This window comes from Accipiter gentilis, chromosome 12, assembly GCF_929443795.1.
Source record: "Accipiter gentilis chromosome 12, bAccGen1.1, whole genome shotgun sequence".
NCBI classification, from domain to species: Eukaryota; Metazoa; Chordata; class Aves; order Accipitriformes; family Accipitridae; genus Astur; species Astur gentilis.
In genome coordinates this window covers 5,869,173-5,893,697 of record NC_064891.1, presented here as the reverse complement: position 1 = coordinate 5,893,697, position 24,525 = coordinate 5,869,173, and the positions used below count along the sequence as shown (strand labels likewise).

The 24,525-nt window shown below is 41.5% G+C and overlaps 1 protein-coding gene across 3 annotated transcripts in view; it reads right to left on the bottom strand.

Moving 5' to 3' along the window:
* Positions 1 to 24,525, bottom strand: part of BMPR1B (bone morphogenetic protein receptor type 1B) — a 256,031-nt gene that overhangs the window by 12,885 nt on the left and 218,621 nt on the right. For all 3 annotated transcript variants that reach the window (XM_049815319.1, XM_049815320.1, XM_049815318.1), the window contains 5 exons: positions 17,305 to 17,464; positions 8,569 to 8,671; positions 7,504 to 7,606; positions 1,193 to 1,289; positions 248 to 386 (listed from right to left, as the gene is read on the bottom strand). In XM_049815319.1, the coding sequence (XP_049671276.1) occupies positions 248 to 386; positions 1,193 to 1,289; positions 7,504 to 7,606; positions 8,569 to 8,671; positions 17,305 to 17,447 (585 nt within the window). In that variant the 5' untranslated portion in view covers positions 17,448 to 17,464. The remainder of the gene's footprint in view (positions 1 to 247; positions 387 to 1,192; positions 1,290 to 7,503; positions 7,607 to 8,568; positions 8,672 to 17,304; positions 17,465 to 24,525) is intronic.

The window sequence follows — 24,525 nt, the reverse complement described above, 5'->3', positions numbered from 1 at the left end:
CTAAACTAAGAAAAGAGCTGAGGTAAAAAAAACCCTAGGCTTTTTTCACTTAGTCTCCATGAAAAGAAGTCTCCTGCATCTAAAGCAGTTGTTCTCCAGCTTAAAACCTTGTCATTTCTGGGAGAGGAAAAAAACCTAAAACAACAACTGAGGACACAGAAATGTAATTTCTTGTGCCTCCTTTAGACTTCTCCCTCTACTAATTTTTGCCTTTTAAACTTGCATTAAAATAATATCGCTTCCTTACCAGGAGAGGGAGCCCGGAGCCGCTCCCTGAGCTCTGGGACTGCTCGATCAAATCCTTCAGGGACTCTCCAGGGGGAATGTAGGTCTCATCCTGCTCCAGCCCGATGCTGTAGCGGGGCCTCGTCTCTTGGCGTTTGTATCTGCCGTTTTACATGAAAGTGAAATTAGCTTTGAATCCGATGAACACATGTGAAATGAATAACGCACATTGTCCTTCACATTTGCTTCCTTTATAGACTCACAGCTTCCTCTGCTTCCCTGAGGAATATGCTGGACTGGCTGCCCAAAATTTTCTATTTTATTTTTAGCAACTGTTTTCAGCATCAAAACTCTAAGTATAAAACACAAAGACCACGCAATCTGGTGTAAGTTTGCAAAGCAACCAAATGTTTTTCTTTCAGAAACTTAAATATGTTTAAAACACAGACCAAGTAAATACACAGTTTTATTTTACTGACTGCAGTGGTTCTTTTAGGAGCCATAGGAGGTAAGGTCATGGGACCTGGGACTATTTAAAAAATGTGACAAATTATTTAAATGCAATCTATGTAGATTATGATAACAGTCTAGGCACATTTACTCACATTCCTGTATCCCTCTCTTTTTTATGATCAGTTCTTCACCACATAAACGCATTCAGAAGCCTTAGGTTTATTTACCCCATATAAAATTTGTCCTGTGGCTTTCTTAGTCTCAGTAAAGCATAATCTGTGTTTCTACCTGAATGGCTTTTTAGCATGTTGGGCAAAAGATGCCATATGAAATACATCACACGGGTATACCTGTGACTAGCATGAATAAAATACACATTTTTCTTCATCATAAAATTACAGTTTCTCATTTCTTTTCCGCGAGGTCCCCTTCAATTTTTTTCAAATTCCTAAGTCTATAAAAAGATAAATGCTGGGAGGAATATTAACAAGCTGGTAACGTATTCCTTATTTACCTGAAGTAGCAGAATATGATGATAAGCACCAGAAGTATGCTGCAAACAGTCACTGAGATCAGCAGGGCCTTATGGTGAATGTTTCCTTCCGCAAAGTCTGGGGTTAAAAACAAGGAAGGTGGAAAATTTGGAAAGGGAGGTACAAAGTCAGCATCAAGACACACACGCCTTAAAAAGTGCCACGAGCACAAGATCGTGTCCCTTCTTTTCTACTGAAGTCCTGTGCAAGACAGCCCTGGATTCCCCAGGCATTTTGTGCGCTTCCTCTTCAACCCTCACTGACCAGGGCAGAATCAGCACCTCCAAAAGCTCACTTGAGTTTTCAGCCCTCACTCAGGCGAAACATTGCCTTGATTTGCAATCCCCTGTTTGGCTCTGAATGAAAAATCAATTAAGACTCGTAGCTCTGTGTCTTAACCTAAGTGATCAGCGACATAGAAAAATTACTGCCTCTATCTTAAATCACTCTTATTAAGTAGCGTCCTATTGAGCAGTTAATATAAAATAATGAAGTACTGCATTTATCCTAGGAGGGAAGACACAGCGGACCATCCAACCCCCAGGAAGGCGGGCCACTAAAGGCCTTGAAGGTATATTTCTATCACTGCAGAATAATCAGTCTCTCGGATCCTGTTTTAAACACCTGAGCAGGAATTTTCTCCTCCATTCTCTCTATAGCAGCCCTGTGTGCCAGCAAGTCCTTCTTATGATGGTGGGCAACACTATCCTTCCAGCAGCTGTTCTGTAAAACACTTTGAAAATGAAATGTGTCAAATAGCTTGTAGAAGCCTTTAAAATGTTTCAGTCAATCTTTGCATGGGAGACTCATATTCTCCTTCAAAGAGTACCATTAATCTCCAAATTATGGAGTGTATTCTCAACTCAGGCAAGCGAGTCCGGCCTTCGTGCATGCTCCTCTGCTGAAAACAAAGAAACCACGCGCTATTTTTCTTTAACCTCCCCTAACCCCCAAAGTCTCAAAATTATGGTATTTCAGCATGCAGACACACACACCACCCTCTCAGAGTTGCTATCTGGTATAATGCAAATGAGCACTATGTTTTCTGAAGCCCTCCCTGCCTGGCTGTCTTGCATCTTTCACGCTAATGCCAAACACATCGTAAAATGCAAGAAATCTATCCGTATGGACTCATCCTGGAACGGCGCTATTACGTTTCAGATTTACAAGGGTAATGAGACAAGGAGATTCCTAAGGGACTCTTGGTTTACTGTCAGGCTCGTTTAGTTTAAAGATCCAGTTTCCCCTTCTGTTTTTGCCCCCAAACTATTTCTCTCCTTCCCCTTTCCACTACAAACAGAGATTACCAACCAACGCACCTTTTGATCACACCGGTCATGTTTTAACCTGCCATTACCTGCTCCAGGAGCATTAACAATGTAAACACTCAAGACACGGCCAATGCCTTTGAAAGGGGACACTGACACGATGTCTATCAGGAAAACACTGAAGCCCATCATTCTCCCTGCCACAGCAGATTTCTACCTGGCCTGCCACTCCAAGCGGGCTGTGAGCCGAAACCGAGAGCCCACCGGGGAATCCAGACCTCTCTCGCGAAAGCGATGGCTGCTCAGCAGGGCTAAGAGCTCTAGTTCATGCTTTGTAAGCAGCCTGTGTCGGCCAGCCATTTCCCTCTAAAATGTGTGGTATGTAACAGTTTAAGTTGTCGCGGCCCATCAGCTGAGGAGAGGATAAACAGGGCACACAGACCATAGAGTGGGATTTTTATACTTGGGAGAAACCTGAATATCTGTCCACAGCAAGGGTTTTCCCACTTCACAGAATAAGCCACAATGGAAGTTGGGCTTCTGTGCTTAGCAGTAATGAATGTTGATGTCAGATGCAGAGGGAGCAATTCAGACCCTGCTCATACTCGTATATGTCAGAGAACAAAGCCATGGAAGTTTGCACATTTACACAGGCACCAAGTGTTGCACCACGAGAACTTGTAAAGCACCCACTGCTCATGCTGTCTGTGTGCATGCGAGTACGTGCATTTGAGAGAGGGGCGACAAAGATGCCAAAATCTTAACCAAATTCCAATATTTTTAAATGATCCAGGCCCTGTGCTCAATGTTTCTAACGGGCTTCTCCCATTCAGAAAAGTAAATAAATGCAGTTTGATTTTCCCAGAGGCCAGAAGGCATTTTGGAGGTGCTGTGTAGCTCTCAAACAAACTTCAGACTCCAATAATGCAAAAATTTTTGGTACCCCAATGCAATTACGTGAAGCAAGTGCAAGGAAAGCAGGCAAGACATAAAGGAACGTGTCTTGATCTTGGTGCTGGGAGCAGCTGATGCAGACTGCAGCAGCAGCGATGCTTATGCTCTTGCAGTAGGTGATGTCCCCCATGCTGGCAGCGTCAGCTAACATAGCTTAAGTAGTGGTTCACTATGCACAGCACGGGCATGCAGCTGGCTCTCACAGGAGAAGAGAATAACTTCCATGTGTCTTTATATTTTTTTGGCTATTTTATTTATGAGAGGCAATACTGACGATAAGTGAGCTATTGTCTCACCTTTCAAATACTTCCTGTATTTTCAAAGCATTTTGGCAGAATTTAATTTGCTTGCTCATTTGAGGACTTCATAAAACCTGCTGGCTCGTGGACAACACAAGATTAAAAGCATGTCCCCATTCTTACACCAGCAATGTCCATTTGTTCTGCTGAGCCGGGCTGGTGCTGCTGGAGACCAACTCTTTTCTCCTCCTGCAGCCCAGGCTGTTCCCCACAGCGCAGCAGGACAAACCTCCCTTTCCCTGCTCCGTTTTTGGCACCTCCTTGACAAGGCAGAGGGATGGGGCAGCTCAGCTGAGAGTCCACTTAACCACTGGCTCGTGGGCTCCGTGGCGAAGACTGTGGTGGGTACCAGTCGGTGCCAGTTTGCGTGATGGAGATACTCCGTCCTTTAAGAAGTCCAGTCCCGTGCTTTTTAGTGTTATGTTACTTGGCAACTTCAACATGCCAAGCAGTGGGGTTATGAGAATAAGCAGTAGCTTCTGTGGAGGCAGCAGTGAGCGATTACCAGGAGCACGGTGTGGGGAGCGCAAAACAAACATGCGGGAGGTTTGGGAAGCTTCTTCACATACCTCGGCTGGTCGATAATAGCGAAGCCCAGCAAACAGCACGTTAACAGTTTTGCTGTATGAAAACAGTGGTGCTGCTGGTGTCAGTGGTGAGCAGCACAAAGGGAGAGATGGCAACAAAAGGAGGGTCTTTGGTGATACTAAGCTGCCTCTCAGTTATTTTCCTGCGATTCCCCCCTCCTCCACCACTCGTTCCCCTCACTCTGCCATCCACAGGACTGTGCTGAGGAGTGCATTGAAAATGCCACCCAGCAGGTTCAAGGGACAAGTCAGCATATCAAAGGGAGAGGAGGTTCTCCTCCCTCCTCAGGTCCCTTCAGTTCACAGTGTTACGGTTATCCAAGTAAAAACTGCAGTGAAATCTGAGGCGTGGAGACTGTGTGCACACATCAAACCCCATCATTCCTCCAATCATTCCCTTGCCCATTCATCACTAGCTCTACAGGCAGGGAGCCAGACACGGTGGCACCACCACTTCTGCTTATATAGGCTCTAAATCAGTAAAGACATATTTCTCCTTTTGACTGGTCTCAGCCTGCTCTTTCGCTGGAATTTCCAGGAATATCTTTTATTGTTTAAAGCAGAGGTGTTGTATCAGATCCAATCATGACTCTCGTTTCCTTAATAAGACAGATGTACAGCTGGGACGAGGACTCCATGTTTTCTCTAGGGTATTTTATCCTGCTAGTTCTGTACTGAGATCAGCTCAAAACCTAGGCTTAGCCGTTGTTTCTTCCATCTTGCTCAACAAGCCTTGCTTTGACCAGCTTCTTCCTTACTTCTTCCAGCTTCCACTTTCATGTATGTGGCCCTCCTTTCTTTTTGGAGGGAGTGAGGGGGATAAAACCCACTTTCCAGCACATGCCAGGAATGGAAAAGCACTTTGAGAACACAAGTCACTTGCCTTCATAGATGCTACCTCGGTGCATAGGTTAATCTGCAGTTCAACAACCTCTGACCTGCAGCTGGACACTCTGCTTCCCATGAGATACGGCCTCAGACATAAGTTCATCAGAAGCCAAATTTCTATTTGTTTTCTAAATGCTGAGGAACATACATATTTTTCATGGAATCCTAGAGGTCAGAAGGTTGTTCCTAGAAGGTTGGTTTTAAGTTCATTTTCTCTTTCATTGTACTTACAGTTTATGTTAAATTCGATATACAATTCTACAATTCTCAGTCAATCACAAGCTAATCTAAATGTTTCCAACAGAAAAAAATGATCACAGCCATAGTACTGGGCACTGGCAGTAGCGTGTATTTGTATACAGTATTTGTACCTGGTTGCAGTGAGGATCTACAGTTCAAATTATGGCTTTTCTCTGAGCTTTCATACTAGGATACAGCAACAACAAATTAAAACAGGCCTGGCACCATGAATGATGTATTTACTTAAGGCTTCCATAAAGGTGCTGACTTCAAGCCCTGTCCAGCCACATTTAATGAAGCAGCTCCTGAAATTTACTTCCACAAGATACTATCAGGATACCGGTAGTGCAAGACATTTATTCGATTCAAACAAAAGTCTTCAGAATATGTTGAGTGAATACATTGCCTTTTGTTTGTCACGCTAAAATAGATAACTTTGCAACACAGAGCAGCTAGAATCCTGTTCCAACTCTATGAAATTTTTCCTTTCAACAAATATTCTCTCTCCTATTTAATGGGTCTGCCACTGTGGTGCCCAAGTGATATTTTGTTTACCCCATATACACACAGAGAAAAACCAATATCAATCCAAACAACTTCTGCCACTACCAAAAGCTTGTTTTATTGCTTTCTGGATAAGGAGCAGATAGTATTCCCAAATAACAAAAATCTTAATAAGGCAGATGTCTAGTGTTAGGCATTGGTTCAGTATTTTTAAGTAGTTTTAATGTAGAATAAATTCAGTCAGCATCAAGAAGAAATCATGGCAGGTTTTCCAAACTGAAGTGATATTTATTGGTACACTAAGTCAGCATGAACAAATATTGACTTCCTTTTGGAGCTTCTCTCTCAGTCCAAAGAACTTTTTAAGATGAAAAAACCAACAAAGTAGTACATAACTCTTACGTTGGAAGTCAGAATTTTATGAGGTTTCGCTGACTTAATGGCTTGCTAGTAAACAGTGAAATATTTACATATTACTCTCCATAGGCCTGATTCTGCAGCCCATCTGTGCAGAATTTCATAGGCATGAAGGGAACAGCTTACATGAGTGAAGGCTTTCTCTGAGCATGCATTTGTGTAAGTATCTGCTGTTTGCGTAATTAAGAGTGCTTCTGCAGAGTGACCTGGATTTTCTACTCAGAACGCCATGACTACAAATTCTCCTGTAACCTTGAGCTGACTCTCGCAGACTAAACTCCATGCTGACCACCACAAATCTTGGCCATTGCTGCCAATGCCAAGAGTTTAACATAAACAAATTTACACTTTCTAAGGAATACATTCCTATAAAATGTATTCTGCAACATCCAGCCAAAATAGCTCTACCAAGTTTCAGAAAGTGATGTTTAAAGAAACAAACAAACAACCCAAAACCTAAAACCTTACCCCAGAATCTACTAAGTTAATAAATATCCATTTATTCTCAAATAACAAATAAAAGAAAGAAATCAGTGCATGAGTTCTTACTCTACGTTCTATTTTCAGCTACATTTTTCCAGTAGAAAATCCGCTTAGGCGACCAGTTATTTTCCTAGTGCTGGATGATCAGGTCTTTTAAATAAAAAAAGCTGAATGGACTTCAGACAACTTGAACTGACTGATTAACCACTGCAGACCTGGTCCCAGATGTGTGTAGAGTTATGAACAATAGTAATGCAGGCTGCAGGGACTAGAAAGAGGATTCAATTTTATTATCAGGCTAAAAACATACACAGCAAGAGGCATCCTCTGCCACGACTAACCCAAGTCTTTAGGATGACCACTGATAGCCAGCAGGTCTGTGCTAGGACAATATCGTGCGACTCAAATGCATCTGGTGCTCATGGCATGTATGCAATAGGAATAATAGCAAGTATCGGTGACCATGGGTCAAGGCACTGCTTCCCATATGATCATGATCTATAGGAATTCAGTGATACTGTTTAATGCAGTTTATCTCTCTAATCACACGCAGCTTGAGGGAGGTGCTTTGGCTTTGGCTTTGTTTCTTCCTAAGGCACAAAGAGCAACAGCAGGAAAAGATCAGTTTGGGACTAGATTTACTTCCCCTTACCTCTATTTTTCAGTGGTGGCAGCGTAGGATGAAGGTGTTTGTTACAGTAATCTTGGCCTGTGCAACATTCAATAGATCTTCTTTGGTGTGGAATAGGAGTGTCCTGCAACAAACAGTTTGATAGAAAGCGAATGAAATATCTGTGTTGTAAATATACACTGTCATTCTGGCACTTGAGAGAAAGATGCTCTTGTTACCTGGACTACAGTCTGTTACAGACTTCTAGGACGTGTGGAGTAAGGATTTCTGCAACTGACCATATCCAGCAACATTTCATCCAGATAGTTAAGAGATGAAAGCACCCCTAATGTATTTCTATTGGTGCCCTAGTGCTGCAGAAAGGACTGATTGACTCTAATGGTGCAAGACAGAACTGTGAAAGTCACATACATCCACCAGTTAGACTTACACTACAAAAATAAGTGGGTATTCAAAACCGTTTAGCCAGAATAATACAGGAGTTGCTGTGCAGACTAATTTAGCTGCTGCTTCCACTCTCCTGGGAAGCTGGGTAAAATACCTTCCATGGACCTTGATGGTTAAGACTGTTCGTGTACTCATGTAAAATCATTTAAGGTTAACACTGGGAAAGGCAAACACTTTACAGATACCTTGCTCCATTGCCCATACCCCTTCCATTCCTGCAGTGAGATTTGCTCTCCATCAGGAGATACTGTACTACTTGAAGCGAATTTCTGGCACCAGAAGTCCAAAAACAAAGTGCAACTGCATATAAGACATAAAGGTTGCTGCGATTCATCAAGTAACATCCTAACTAACTTTAGCTACTGTGAAGACTGCAGGAATTAAGACTGCAAACTTCCTCCGAGCGGGAGTGTTACTACTAACAGCAGTGCCAAAACCAAAAACTTAAGTTATTGTTAGGAGAAGCTATAATATTGCCATTCGGGGATATAAATGCACTCCCCTCAGCAATGAAGGCGAAGCAACTATCTGCCAAATGAACAGAAGTGAAAACATGGACATAGCAATGTCTGTTGACTGCACTTCCATGGAAAGCTATCAAAAAGCCAAGCAACACTATGGCAGCAAATGCGCTCTTACCCGACACTGGAAGTCCGAGCCCTCTAATCCAAGACATCCCTTGGTGACTAAATGTCCACCGGACTCATCTTCTTCTATTATGGTGAAGCAGTAGCCATCAGTGCTGAGGATTGGAAAGAATGAATCAGAAAAAGGCTTTGAAGTAAAAAACGTGCTGCTAAATACAGTCTCAAACTTTGTTCCTCGCAAGACAAATCTGCCATTAACAAACTGATGTACTAAGGCAGACTGGAAGATTCAGGAACCCAAGGCAACCTCTCGCAACACAGTCCAACAGCCGACAAGTGCTGCGGACCAGCTCTTGCAACAAACTGCAACACTCTTGTGTATGAGTCCTTGAGTTATCATCAACACCCTTCATAACTGTTTACTTGGGTTATAAGCCCAAAGTGATCCATAATGCTCCCGTTTACAAGAACGTGCACCAGGGAGGACAAGTATACTAACAGATGGCTAGATGGTGCTGGTGATAAACGTCCTTCCTCGATGAAGGTCGAATGCCTGAATGCTATGGAAAGAGGGGGAGGAGAGCATGAAAATGGTGGCTGCGTTTTACTGAGACTGCTGTACATTAATTTCTCAGCACTCTGAGGGAGATACATGGCGTGTGTGAGAAACGCAAATTGACTGATGTGCAGGAAGAGGATCCAAAAATAAAGAAAAAATGTCTTAGATGAACGAGTTTAAGTCAGATAGAAATAAAATATTTTGTTATTTCCTCAGGAAAATAACACTGGGTATTATGTGCAATGAATATTTTTCAGAAGAGAAGAAACAAACTCAGTTAAAACAAGGAAATAAAAAGGAAAAATTATTACAAAATTTAAACGCAGCAAAATTTCAGATTATTTGCTCCTTACTTGAATCAAACGAGAGTCTAACAGAGCAACAACAGCAAAGGCAATGAAGACATAGGAAACGAGAGGCACAGTTACACATGTAAGAGAGAAACACAATTTGCAAGTATTAGCTACACGACGGAGAGATGCTGGATAGGATCACGTCAAACATTTGCTGTGGCATATTTTTATATTAGTGGTGCAGGGTCTAGCCACAGTAAGCTTATTACTTCCAATAATAATCTATCACAGGTTATTGACTTCTGGATTTGAAAAGTAACCAGTTGCACATTACAAATTACTTTCTCGGAGAAGCAAGCAATGACTTCTACCCTTCTTTGACATTGTGCATACAAGTAAGGCAAAGGAGACAGCAACCCTTTTGGGCAACAACCACCTCGATTTCATTGCTTAAGCTTAAAAGATAGGAACAATAGGATTGCCAAGAAGAGAGACTATAAGGAATCCATTAGAGTAGAATATTATATTAGGTTAGATTTTATTTGTTTGCATGGTGCCTTTGATTCAAAGCAATGAGTAAGTTTGACCCAGGGGACAGAGCAACAAAACAATAAATTGCAATCAAGTGAAACACAAAAATGAACTCTACAACTAACAGTCCCCAGCAAAAAACAAAATGCTCAGTTCACCAAAGGAAAGCAGGGGAAGGAAAAATCAAGTTGTTTGCAAAAGGGAAAAAGGAAGGAGGAAAGTCAGCAGGTTTATTTCTTTTTTCTTCTGACTTGCCATGGGGCTCTGATTCTTAGCTCATTTCTGAAAATTAAATTCAGGCTCCTCAAGCACTTCAGTCCCTCTGAAAATTTTAATCCAAATTTAAAAAGACAAACAAAATTAGATTGGATAGAGCAAAATGGAAAAGTTATAAAGCTCCAACAATAAGGATAAATCATGTTCTTTACAGACAACGGTAGAGTAATGAAGGAAAAGTGCGAGATAATTAAAAATAGCAATGCTGAGCAGAATAAACATTGGTACTGCTTGTTTCTACCTCTAAGAAAAGTAAAACAAAAAGTTTTCACGCAGTGTAAGAACTCATTATCTTCCTGAAAATTTCTCAGGTGTTTGGGCAAGAAGTAAAAGCGACTTCTGAAAAGAATGCAGTATCTCTTACCTGCTTCCCCTCTCCCACCCCCAACCTCTTCTCCTGGTTCACAGGATGTCAGATGGACCACACACTGCAAATAAAGGGCAGGGCATACCCCTGCTCTTTGATTGACTGCCCTACCTCATACCTGCCTATGGTAGAAATGAAACTGTTCTTACTATTGTAACAAGTCAGAAACAAGTCAGGTAAGTCTGCAATGCCTCCAATTTTATGTTTATTTTGGTGACTGCACAAATAGAAACATATGTACGTGACTGATACGTGCAAAGCAATATGAAAAACCTATTCTCCATTTCCTGGCAAAAATTTGTGGTATAGGACTATTATTTTCTTAAACTCTGTAATTTGAATTCTGTGTAATTTGATTCTGCAAACGCTGTGTAAAGAAGGAACTCAACCTGATATTACTGAATACATCCAGGTCCACATCCACTAACCTCCTCCACTAAAGCATCCTCTTATTAGACTATGGCACGGGACAGCAATTAAATACATTTTGGATGTGATCACTAATAAGCACAGATTTGGTATGTCAAATATTTGCCAAGAGCGAATTTTTACAGCCAAGTCAAATGCCAGGAAAATAGAGGGAGTTAATAGCGGAAACACTGACAGACACTGATGTAGAAGGTGCTGCTACAATTACAGATTACCAGAAAGAAAGAGGTGATCTTAACTGAGACCTTTACTAAATGTCAGAAGAGAGGAACAGAGGCCAACAGCTTTGCAGCTGCTCACACAGATGTCCTCACTGGCTAACAGCCATTTCTTACAGAAGATGCGATACCTCAGCTACCAAAACTTGACTGCTGAAGATTTCCTGTCCTGCTCTGTGTGTGTGTGTGTGATGCAGCCGGGGATGGCAATATGTAACTTGGAAATGCAACGGCTTTCCCCCATTCAGTGCCTATCACAAACAGATGGGTTAAATAACTTGATGAAAAGATTCCTTATCTTTAATTTTATTTGCAGTTGAGTCCATACGAGTATTATTATTTTTATCTACTCCTCCTCTTTCTGCTCCTGGTTTTGATATCAGAAAGAGGTACCGCATCTTTTCATTTCCATCGCAAAGCAACATGACAAGTTTCTGCACTGTTTTTAAAAATGATCAAAAATTGTTACATTAAGTACAGAAACTGGGAAGTTCATATCCTTCCGTAAAGACTGGCTGAAATGATCTAATTAAAAGATTGGCTGACTCCCAAATCGCATCTAATTCACTTATTTTGTCGCGTTCTTAAGGAAAATGACAAAGGCCAAATTTAGCAAAACACTGCCTTTTGACACTATCCATTAAACAAAGAGTCACTGTAAATGTGTTCAACACAGGCTAATTTTTCAGAAAAAAATAATACAGCTAGTGGCTGTGCATCAGGGAAGTAACATGAAACCAAATGAGAAGAGCATTACACAGTTGTTGAGCCAGATGCACCTTCAGATGTTTGCAGAGGTACTCTGAAGGCAAGGAGAGACATACAGGTGTAACAAAGCAAAGAAGCTGGCTCACAGCAGGCCACAGTTTGTGGTCACGCTAGTCTCCAAGACAGTGATGCCGGTCCTACCACATACGCTCTGCTGTGTATGGCTCTCTGGGTGCTCAACAATGACCCTACACACAGAGAGAAAGGAGGGTACCCAACACATCCTAGCAGAGCATCTTTTCATATATCACATGTAGGTCTATCCATCAGTATTTTCTCTATACTACCTGCCTGGACTATTCTCCCAGGACTGAGAAATGACCCAGTCCACCAAATGTGTCTTGCATTGTTCTACTAAATCACAAATCAGATCAACTAGTTCTCCCTGACACGTGGAGTCACAACACAGAAAACAAGCCATCATGCCAGCCTGTGAGGGAGAGCCCTAGAAACCATCGAGGCTTCATGCTGAGTATATGAGACCTGACAGGTCTATAGACCTGATAGCCCAGCTTGGGGTATGGCAATAGCACCAAGCACGGGTACCTCTTCATTTTCACCAGGGCTCTCTAGCACCTTTCACTTATGTGCAAAATCCATCTCAGTAGATGTAAGAACTATCAAGAAGCAAATAGTCAAAATAAAGCTACTCATCTTCCTCTTTTCATTTTCCCTTTTTCTTTTATTCCTTTCTTTTGTCTCCAAAATTTAAACACAGACCAAATGTTTTCTTTTACTTGACCTTAAGATTACACTTGCAGTTGAATTTCTATGATGTAGCTTCTTCTTTAATGGTAGGATACCCTTAACATGGATATTTGCTGGTTTGGAATTTTTTTTTGGTATAAGTAAATTCAATACGCAAGGGAAGTCCTAGGTATCCCAGCACTTTCTGCACAATAACACCAAAGTACTCCCACATGCTAAAAAACTATCTGAGACTAATGCAACAGGTCTCAACACAGGGAGACTGGACTTGCATTACTATTTAGTTTAGGGTTTATATTAAGTATCTAATGGGCAAGCCCTGAACAAAACTAAGAACAAGGAATTTCTGGGGCACAGTTGAAAAGCGTGGGAGGAGGACTTTGCATTTTAGTTTAAACACTTGGGGCGAAGTCACCTGCTGATCCACATATGAGACATTCAGCCCGGGCAGAGGGGGCAAGCAAAGACTGGAGCTTGCAAGAATTTGTCACTGTTGGCCTCTTTTTTGTTTTAATCATCAAAGGGGACTTAACTGCCTCCGGTACAGCCCTGTATAAAGGATTACATTAAAAAATAAGAATAAACATTAAAAAAATTGAAAGGCTAACTTGTAAGATCTCACCATGACTCCTTTATCAGAAAATGTTCAACCTTACCCTAAAAACTAAAGTTGCTTACAAGAAAAGTTGCCTAAACTCAGTGCTTTGGCCCACGGTTGAAGTCGTCTTCTTCCTCCTACATACCAAATTACAAAGAAAATTCAATCCTATCATCTGGAAAACGGGCAAATAAAAATAACATCACTCAAGTGAATTACTACCTCTGGTAACACTGAAAAAAGCAACTTAATTATTTTATTGCTTCAGATAACCAAAGCTACATCAAGACACAGTTGGGCAGAAACACACTCAAGACCAGTAGGCAACACGTAAGAAATTAAACTCTATCAGCCGGATCTTTAAAACTGTCAGCATTTATTTATGAATGGAAAATAAAGCACAACAATGCACCCAATCAGCCTCTGCCTTTACTGCAATCCCATTACAGTCAAAGCTAATTAAATCTAACACTAGTTTTTAAAATATGCAATTAATTATGATTAGACACAACTGCCCGTGCATTCACTTTGTACACAGAAAACTTGAAATGGAACAGTAAAACAAGGTCCTGGTTGTGTTCAAAGCAGCTTTGAGCTTCTTTACTGAAAGCCTTTTATGAATGGAGCAGATGTTCAGAAAGAAGAATAAAGTTTCAACACGTTGCTGGTTAACACACCCTTTACAAGCAGAGGATTGCAAACCTTCTGCAAAGATCTTAATTGCCAGGGCCCTGAACATGCTGATGAGCTTCAAATGCCCAGAGTGGCCCCCCCCCCTACATATCCCCCTGCTCCATTTAAGCTCAGGTCTGAGCATTAAACCCCTCCCTAAGGGATAGTATAGGAGTGCCTGCCTCCAGCCTCATCTCCTGCCTGGACTGAGATCACTACTAGCCATGTGAAGGGCCATCAAAGACCTATCTCAGCCCGTTGTGTTTGGGTACCCTTGGAGAAATGGGGTCCTGGTGAGTAAGATATGGCTGGCCCTAGCATCACCCTCAGCTCCTGGCTTGGCCCCCTTTCACTGCTCCCTGACACTCACCCTCTCTCGATGAGATATGACCCTTTAAGGGGTCTTCTAAAACTTGTTGTGCTCGTGGATTGCCCCCGTGGATTTTTAGAGCGCGCTCTAACTAGAGCTACTGCTTTTCTGTTGATATAGAAAGCAATCTGCATTTTAAGCTGCAGTGTTATCCTTAGCTCCCTAAAGTATTACTGGACTTAAGCTGCAGAAGAAAGGGAAATTCTGTATAGGAACACAGCAGGCTATTAGAGGATTTGATACAGATGTGGTTAAAGAACACTGACTTTTAAATTTCTAAAAATACAATTATGGAGAGGATTTTAAATGGCCACCAGATGTCCTCATTTTTATATAAACATTCAGACTACTGGTACTACAGGCAAGATCTATACTTTAATAGATAAATACCTGTGGTAGCAGACCAAAATCTTCAGGTAGGATAGCAGACTGCTTTTCATGAGAAATGTTTAATGGTGATTGCAATAGGACTAGCTATTCTATTCTGAGAGTTTTAATTTAAACACAGCTGGAAATGCTTTCCCACTGAACTTTCAGAGCCCTCCTTGCTCCTGGGCGCACGCAAAGCTTCCCTGCTTTGGCGAGAGCCCTGGCAGGGACAGTGCCTGTCACTCTTCAGAGCCCAAGCCCTGGCTATGGGTGTGCTCAGTGAATTTCCCAGGTGTCGGGGCTTTGCCAGGCCCTTGGGTGCCCCAGCACATGCTGGCTCATCCCTGCAGGGCTGGCAGAGCCAAGCTCTGCAGGTCCAAGCACAGCCCAAAGCTTAATAGACTGATAGAGCTGATTAGAGTTTTGATTTTTTTTTTTTTTAATATAAAATGTAAAAGGCTTTCAGCAGCTACATCTGAGGGAAGCAGATAATTAATCCAATAACGTTTAATCTGGAGCAGTTCATTTATTTTTCAGACAAACACAGTGTGATCGATACCGCTTGAACTTCAATATGGGGAAACTTCCTTTATAGTGAGGTTCAATGAGAATTCCTGTGTGCTTTAAAACTGTGCCAACACTCCTTCGAGCTAGGATGAAATATGAAAGTTACTGCCTGACTAGTAGGATTATCCCAAACCACAGGGGGAATGAATAATGCCTGCTAACCTGGTTGGTCTTGGTCAAATCTTTTGAAACCTGGTCTCAACTCAGCCAGCTAACCTGAGATGTAACAACTCCTCTTTCCCAACAGCAGATTTAGGACCCTCTTCTCTATGTAACACCCCATTTCACTTTTCACCTGTAACGCCTGCTATGTAGTAGGGAATTTAAGAAGCAAATTATTACAGACTTACAGTTAAGATGTAGGGAAAACAAGGGGTGTTGTGTCATTTGTACCTCACCACAGCTCTCGCAGCAAGGTAAGGGGAGCCACAGGAACGATCACCATCTGAAAAGGATTCTTGCCGACAAGAATCCGGTAACATGAAAAATACTTAATGTCAATGATGCCTACGAAGCAATGTGCAACGGCAGGCCTACCCAGCTGGGGTATAAACCTTGTTCAAGAGGCTCCTTAACATGGATGGATCCCTTTGTGCTTCCTAATTCACGGATTTAAAAGTCATCTGCAACTTCCCTGTTCCTGCGTGTGTGAAAGCAGTGGCTCTTGCTGGGCAGGAACAGGAAACAGCTGATTCACGCTGCAGGGGATCTGCAAATTGATATCAGAGTGGGTTTTTACAGCTTTTTGAACGGACTACCATGTGAGAGCAGTTAGGTCTAACTCCTGGCTAGAGCATGGGTTTGAAGGAGGAGGTTAGAAAGGGGAAATGGGATTTACAGCTGTCATCAAAACTTTGATACACTTCAGTGTCAAACTGCAGGCTGAGCAGAATTAAGTCAGGCTACAAAACGACACCCAAAAATCCAACAAAGCAATCAACATCTTCAGCAGCCTTAGGCCCTCCCCACCTATCTTTTTAATGTGCTGCCTTGAAGACCTGACACAACGTTAGACTGTCTCACCTCAAACAGCACTGCATGCCCAGCTGGCATGTTCCGCTGGGCTCACATCTGTGCTGTGCTTCGATACTTCTCCCATTCCCACAATTCCACTAGGCTATAGCTGATGGTGAATATTTCCAGTATCCTACCTGCTCTAAATAAGCAGAAAAGTTTGAATTCCTCACGTGGAACATGAAGAGCTTGGCCGTACTTTGCTGCAGCTAAAGCAAGCTGTACGTGCACCTCAAGCCAAGGCAAGGGTGTCTGACCACTATCCTCATTCAAAAGCAACAATACGTGTCCAGCAAGAGCTGCTTTTGAGTGGAGGAACAGGAGCCTGGTCCCACCACAGGTACCCTCAGTCACCTCTGCTGCTTCAGGCAGTGGCAGTGCAACAGAGACCAAGGCTGAGCCTCCAAGGGAACTGCACACAGCTGGACATGCCTCTCCCCCAGGGAGGCAGAAGGATCTGAGGAAGCAGAATCCAACCCAAATGAGAAGTTTGGAGTACTCTAAACACAAAACCAAACAGAAGACTGTAACTAGAGTAAGGAAATACTCAACACTTCACCTCAAGAAAAAGATCACTTTCCTTTTAGCATGGAAGCAACAAAAAGCCCAGTGCCTTGAGGACCTACAAAAGATAGCTCAGCTATTGCAAAGACACACACCAAGAGCAAGGTTCTTATCAATTCTGTAGAGAGCAATTATAAATTTATAAGCATTTACTGACATTTCAATATATCTCCATTAAGTCTCCACCCATTAACTGCATGCACCTTTAAAAACAAACTTCTACCTTCAGAATATTTCATATGCAATGAATTAATGCAAGTATTATCAAAAACTGTAAAGATGCAAACACCCCAGCATAAAAATCTAAATACGTAGCTGGTATCTAGGTATAAATTACCTCCGATTTTTAGACAAAACGTATAAACAACTCATTTACATACTACTCCTTAAACAAAAAACTGCGACACCCAGCTTGGGACTGCTGAGCTACCACATACACGTCTTCCCATGTTTCACTGCCAAATATATATATATATCCCACAAACCTGCAGGTGCTGTTGACTGAGTCCTCAGGACAGTGGTGGTGGCACTGACAAGACAGCTTCTTCTGCGGAGGAGCAGGTGCTGTGCTCTCTCCATCTTCTTTTCTGGTCTCCATGTTCAACTTGCCAGAACTTCGCAAGGGCATGTTGTCTAGAAAATTGGCTATAAATATAAGGGAGAGGAAAAAAGAAACAGTTCTAGGCTGGATTGCAAGGCTTGGAATGAAAACTTTAAAGTATTTCTACTCATCAAAATTTGAGAAAGTTATTCGAGCCGAGTGTTCGCTACAGAGCAGTTTTCTGTAGAAGCCTCCAAAGTGGTCACACTGTGTTTGAGGCTTATTGAGCCTCAGTGGCATTAGATCAAAGGTGCTGATGTTCAAGTTCTGCTGCTGCCAAAGAGATACGTTGTGCTTTTCAGATTGCAGAGTACAGCTTTCTTCCTATTGCATTACACAGGTCAAATCCTTGGTTACACCTGTGTGCTTTCTTTGTCTCTATACTTGGCATGTATCTACATCCATTGAACCCCATAAAAACAAGTGGGATTTATGGTACTCCAGGAAGAGCAGGACACAGGCATACAATTTAACAAAGATTTAACAGAAAGTGATGTTCTTTCAAGTTCAACAGCACTTTCTGTCACTGAGTTGCAGAAATACTACTTGGAACACAAGTAAAACCAGTTCATTTCTATAAAAAAAAAAAAAAATCTATAAACAAAGTTCAAGGCAAGAATGTGTTTTAGAATGCACAATGCTGAAATATATGGAGGCGATTACTTCTAAAAAAATCAGAGTACTGAATCTCCATGGAGCTGGTGGAGTACAGCTAGAGATGTTGGTGATGGGCTAGGAACTGTTTAAGTGACACCCCCGCGCCACCCTCCCCCAGCTCCGCTCATAAATATCAGCTTTCGGTGCTTGTGAATATTTTAAGCCTCAAAGACAAAAATGAGATCAGCATGAAAAGCTTCAACTGGCAGTTTCTCACTTTCCTTTTGCTTCCCTGTAAGAAATCTTACTAAAGGGTCATCTATGAACGGCTCGCTCCAACAGAGTAGTTGAAGAGCAGGCTTGAAATTCTTGATTTACTGTTAAGTCTTTAGAAACAATTGGCATTTTATTATTATTATTTTGATTGGCTCCTGAACTGCTGCTTTGGCTCTAATTAAAGTCTTCCCCAAACCTCCATCATCAGGACTGATATATTGTGGACCTGACAGAAAACTGTATCCTTTTCAGCTCCCTACAGAGAGATGGAGAGGGCAAACAGGCAGAGGTGACGGGAACAAGCAGCTACACTTCAGGGCTTGGATGGCAAACAACCACCAAGGCCAGAACAGGCTGAAAGGTCCCAAAGCAGCAAAAGGCTGGAGGAAGAGCAGGGCCGTTCCATCAGCCCATGCCCTTCGGAGGACTAACGAAGTCCAGCCTGTGCTCCTGGGTGCCTGCGACCAGGCAGTGCCTTGAGCACAAGCGTGCCTGTCGTGCCCCCCAGCTGCACACCCCTCCTCTCCTGTGCCAGCTCTGGAAGGAAAGCTCTGCAAACGGGCAGGCACCGGCAGCGACTTGCAGACAGGCTTTAGTTTTCTGCTGTGTAACGAGAGACATGCAAGCTTGTCCCTAGCAAACTAGGAAAAAGCTGAAACTCGTTAGCTCTGGGAAAAGCGGGGCTTTGCACGAAAGAACAGCTCATTTAGAGAAGTGTTAGCTTTTTGAGCGTTACAGCCCTTCCGCTCCTCGTGCATTCCTTGCATAAGACGTATATTAATAATACTAAGGTGATACACATGAAAGACAATAAGACAATCATTCACCGTATCAGACTGTAACACCTATGAAATGCAAAACTCGTGTGGCTTGATCTCTGCTTAGCACCTATGTATTCCACTGAAACGTACTGGATTTTTTATTAGCTCACTTCTTCCTAAAGTCAAACCAGAAAACTAGTTACAAAACATACACAAACTATGGGCTTGTAACCCTTCTGCACAGCATCAGGATACTAATTGGATTCACGTCACAACTGGATGTTGAAGTCCCATACTGTTTTGACTAACATTTGGCAAAATTGGAACTAAATGGATTAGTTCACTCAAGATGCACTGTATATGTGTGTACTCATAGGTATACCTTAAGATGCAGTAGGTTCTTCAATTAAAGAAAAAAATGCACTGTTTGTTTCTCATAATATAATTACGAAACTCTAAAATGCAGCCTGTGTACAACAAATTAGTATCAACAGATGTTTGCTCCCTGGGTCACAGGATTAGAGATTAAGTAAATTCTCTTTCAATCAGCAATTTTTGTCTGTATTACTTTGTTACCATTGAATGGGGAATATTGAACTATTAATATTCCTGTCAAGGATTTTTAGACTTCAAGCTCATGAGGCAACAAACTGAACTTCTAGCTCATGGGGCAACTGAGTGAAATAGTTTGCTCTGTGTATCATTTCCATGGCTCTTTCTACGACCTGTCTACAGATTTAGCAGGGATCTTTCCTCAGCAAGGAGTGCAAAACCAAAAGCATTTTACACCTAGCACACACAAAAAAATTAAAGGTTTAATTACAAATTTGAAAGTGCCTGAAAATGTTAAATTTAGACAACTAAATACCTTCTGCATAATACAGACAACTGTAGGTCATCCCTTTTTTCAACAAATGTGTAAGGCAGTCATACTCTAATGCAATCTGTGCCCATCATTTATCAGGGATGTGATCATGAACAGCTTCTGCAGAACTTGCCATAAACAACAACAGCTTACATCCCTAGACCCGGTTGTAGTCTTAAAATAAGACAGGTAGGAGCTGCTGAATTAGAATCAGAAGTCTGAAGTATCATCAAAGCATCACAGGTGGCTATTTACAGACGTAGTTTGGTTTTTAGAAAACTTAGGACAAATAGGCTGGCATTCGGATTTACACTTTCCAAGAGTTTGAAGTAGGGATGTAGCCTAGGATTTTGCTTTCAGCTAATGCCTAGGGTAAAAAGCAGTGTAAAATCATTGCAGTTTAGTGCTGAATACATTAAATCAAATAAAATTAAAGGAGATAGGAATAAGATACTTTCAACCAGGCCCTTTTCTATCTTCTAAAAAGAAAAACTCTTCTCATTCCATTCTCTTGTTCCTTTTATGCCTTAAATTCCTGGCTGCTAGCTAAAAAGATAGGCAGATCTTTTGCCTCTGAAATTCAGATGTCTCACCCAGCAGATGACCGTGGAAAATGTAAGAATTCTTCTCCCACTCAAAGCTGAGTTTCAACAAGATCTTTTGACTTCTTCATCTGCTTAACTTCAGAGCAGAAAGATTTTCAGCAGTCCTTTCCCCAAAATGTAACGCATAGGAGGAAACCCCCAGGAGCTTTTCAGTTTGGCAACAAGTTCCTCCTGATACCAGGTATGAAATGCAGAGTTTAGGATAGTGAACAGACAGTCCTCTTGCATTTGCTCCTGTGCTGTAACAAGCACATGTTGGTCATGCAGCCCGGGCTCTGCCTAGGGATTAGAAGCCCTTTGGGTTTTGAAAGCTCTCCTAAGGAGCCATGTCCAAGTGCCCTGAAAGCAAGGGATTTCAGGCTATTTAAATTTGGCTGCTTCTCTGCTGTAGCCTATTCTGTTGCAGTCTGCTTATGGCCAGCTTCCCACCCCTGATGAACTGAGTGCAGCTTGGGACAACCGCAGAAAAACCGTATGAGAAATAAGGTTATTGTGGTCTGCTGAAAAACTTACTGACTGCATCAGGGAATTAATCAAAACAGTTGAGAGCCTGAAGGTCACCCTTGGACTGGTATACCTTCATCAAATTTAGTTGATTTTCTCAGCTTATCCCTCTTTTTCCACTAAAATTCACCAGCATGTACGAAGCACCTTCCGCCACAAAGACAGGCAGGTGGCCACCAGGACTTTTATGTCTCTTTGGAGTACTGCTCCTGAGAAATATTTTCCTCTAAGGACTGGGACCACTCCAAATTGCAACGTGATGGCCTGTTACGAATCTCCACCTGAGAACAGGGACTGTGTGCTCAGAAGCAGCATGCTACTGTTGGGTTTTTTCCAAATGTGTTAGTGTATCTCTCCATCCTTTGCTTCACCTGAGCTCCTTTACTGAAAGGCACGTCTACAAAGATCCTGAAGCCAGGAGAAGGAAACTGAGGAAAATAAAGTGGTGTAAAATGAAAGCATTAACCCTGGATGACCACGAGAATGACTAGTGTCTAGTCTAAACCCCTGCTAACCTCCATGCCAACAACTAATCCTTCTTAGAGATAGTCTTCCATTTTGCTTCCCACCCATCCTAGACTTCATGGTAATCTATAAGCACTAAGCTTTTGCATCTAAATACTAACTTTCTTGTGTGGCAAACCATTTCCTGGTTTCACAGTTTGTTTTGCTACCATTTTTTTAAATGATAGAGAAGTGATCCCAGATCCCAGATCCCTGTTCCACAATCACAGTGAAGTAACCATCAGGATGAATTACATCCTGGTTTTAAATAATGCTGTTTCATGTTGACTTGAGAGGTCTGTAGACAGTGGTACCTCACACACAGAGGGAAAATCGCCGATTTAAGCTTTGCATTGATTCATGGTGGTGCAAAAAAAAAAATTGATCTAGAGAGCCCATCTCTTAGTGTACATTCAGTCCTCAAGCTCTCTGCTCTAGCTGCCAATAACTAGTCCAGCCCCTGCCAACTGTAGCCATAGTTATGTGATTTGGACAGGAATTTCTCCACTAGAACCTGGATAAAGCCCAATAACTCATTTCACACCAGCCCACAGACATCAGATGGTAATGACTTTTGGGCACTGCTCTGATTCAACAAGTCCGGTAATGTAGGAGGTGAAAAGCTCTGTATTCTGTTATTCTGTAGTCCAAATCTTAAGCCATCCTGTTCCCAGAGGATGAATAATTAGCAATAGTTATCTTAACAGATTGATTTCTGTGCCACAGCTGCACAATTTATGTTCTGTCTATGCAGTGAAAAAGCAGATCTTCCATGATCTTGCATGGGTTTGTCACAAGTAAAAGCCAGACTTGCTCCTTCCCGAAACATGCTAAGGGCCACAAACAAGTCTGTTAAAAAAAAAAAAAAAAAAACAGAGTGCTGTGCTCTCTCCTCTTTCTACATAGGGTATTTGAAGGCTCTGATTAATGCAGTACCATCCATTTGCATTTTCCCAGGCCAATAACAACAACATTTGGCTAGCGATAGCGCCCACTGACAGGCAGCAATGCTTACTGCTTCAGAGAAGGTACACACCTCAGAAGCTTTGCACATCATGGAATGGCTGTTTCAACCGCTGCTTTGGACTGGAAATTAGGTACACTCATACAAAAGTGTCTGAACAATAATTAAAAAAACAACACCAAAATACCCCCACCCAAACCTCAAAAGAAAATCAGTCAACTTGATAAAACTGTTGGACAGAACTTTTAAACCACAAGGTTACTTCATCTATGCTCTGCACTAGCCTATACAGTTAGTGTGCTTTTCCTCAAATCATGCTTTTATTAAAATATGAAACTATCATGCAACACCCTGCTAGAGTTTCCTATGCTATATCATAAACTACAGCCTGATGACTTCCCACCAGGCCAGGGTTATACCATCAACATGATTGTTTTAAGAGAAAGGGAAATAACTAACTGCTAACTCACTGTACTTTACAGTCATCAGATAAAAGAATTTCCATGGGATATTTTTTGGCAAATAGTCAGCAATGAAAACACAGTGCAGTTACAGAAGTTGAAATAAATTACACCTCTTAACTCAGCCTGATCTACTGTGTAAAATAGTCAAGAGGTAACAGTAAAACACTTTTTATTGGTGACAACCGTATAACAGAGAAGGAAAAATGGATCATGACAATTTCCCTTTGTTGGATATTCAGGGCTACCATAAAACCCAAGGAAAGGTCAGATGCCAAGACCTGCATATTTCTGATCCAAACCCACTTTAAACAAAGTCTGGCATAAAAAACACCAGAAAAATGAAAACAACATGCTTTCCTTTTCACTATGTGACTGTATTGCACTAGTGAGCCCAAACTGAGGTTGGTATCAAATGGTGTTTGAAAATAGCTGTACCCTGACATACATCCACTGAAATAAACTGGCATATTAGACAAATTGTAGCGTTGTTGGGCTTATCAAGTATGATTTGCTTCATTTCCCACCTATGCTGGATTTCCTGTGCACCAAAGTACGTAGAACCTACACGTTGCTCCTCATCTATGTATTTCGAAATTTGGGGTGGGTTTGCTTGTATTCATGATGTAAATAAATAATGTTTACAATCTGATGTAACTTTAAGCAGTCTGCGTAAAAACTGTTTCTGTCCATATTCATAGAATTGTCACCAAGTGCCAATATGGCTACATGTATACAGCACTATTTCAAAAATTGCTTTTGCATTTGGTTTGATAAGGATAAGCACCCTTCTCCAAAAAGTCTGTTTAAACCGTCTTAATCACACATGACATTATTAGCTAAATTAGTTAAGTTCAGCATGGAATGTAACAAGCTGTAACAAAGCTACTGAAACAAGACCCTTCAAATTAATACTCATACCATACTACTCACAATTTAAAAACACAACGGCTTCTTTGGTGTCATAGCCCATGGAAATGCACATGTAATTTGCTGTCCACCATTACATCACAGTTTGAGTGAGTGTTACTTTTTAATGGTTTCCTCTCATTTCTGCTATCCATAGTTAATCTGTGACATATTTTTCATTTGGAAAAAAATGAGAATTGGTTGGCACATTTTTCATAGCATAAGAGAGCATACCAACAAAATAGAAAAAAAAGCACAAAAGAAAGGCTTCTTTAAAATTTCCAAAGGAAAGTACATGCAAAGTGTTCTAGCCTGCCAGCTTGGACTCAGTAAAGTCTACCCCTACCCACTGTAATTTCCCATTAATAAAGAATTTCTCCAACTCTGTTGAATCTCTCGCTTTAATTCTACCTTCTACAATCCTTTGGTTCCATCTATAAATGCTCCATGGCAAAGAAAAGCTTTTAAAACGTAAGTAAGTTTTTAATATTTGCAAAGATGAATGAAAAGGTATTTCACATAGTTCTCGTTAAGATAGCAACATATTTTCTTTATTCTAATCTCTTTTCAAAAGCCACATTTTACACAGAACAGGTAAAATGTGTTGGAGCTACCACTATTCTTTTCTGAATTGTGTGTTCTTGTACAATTCAAAATGA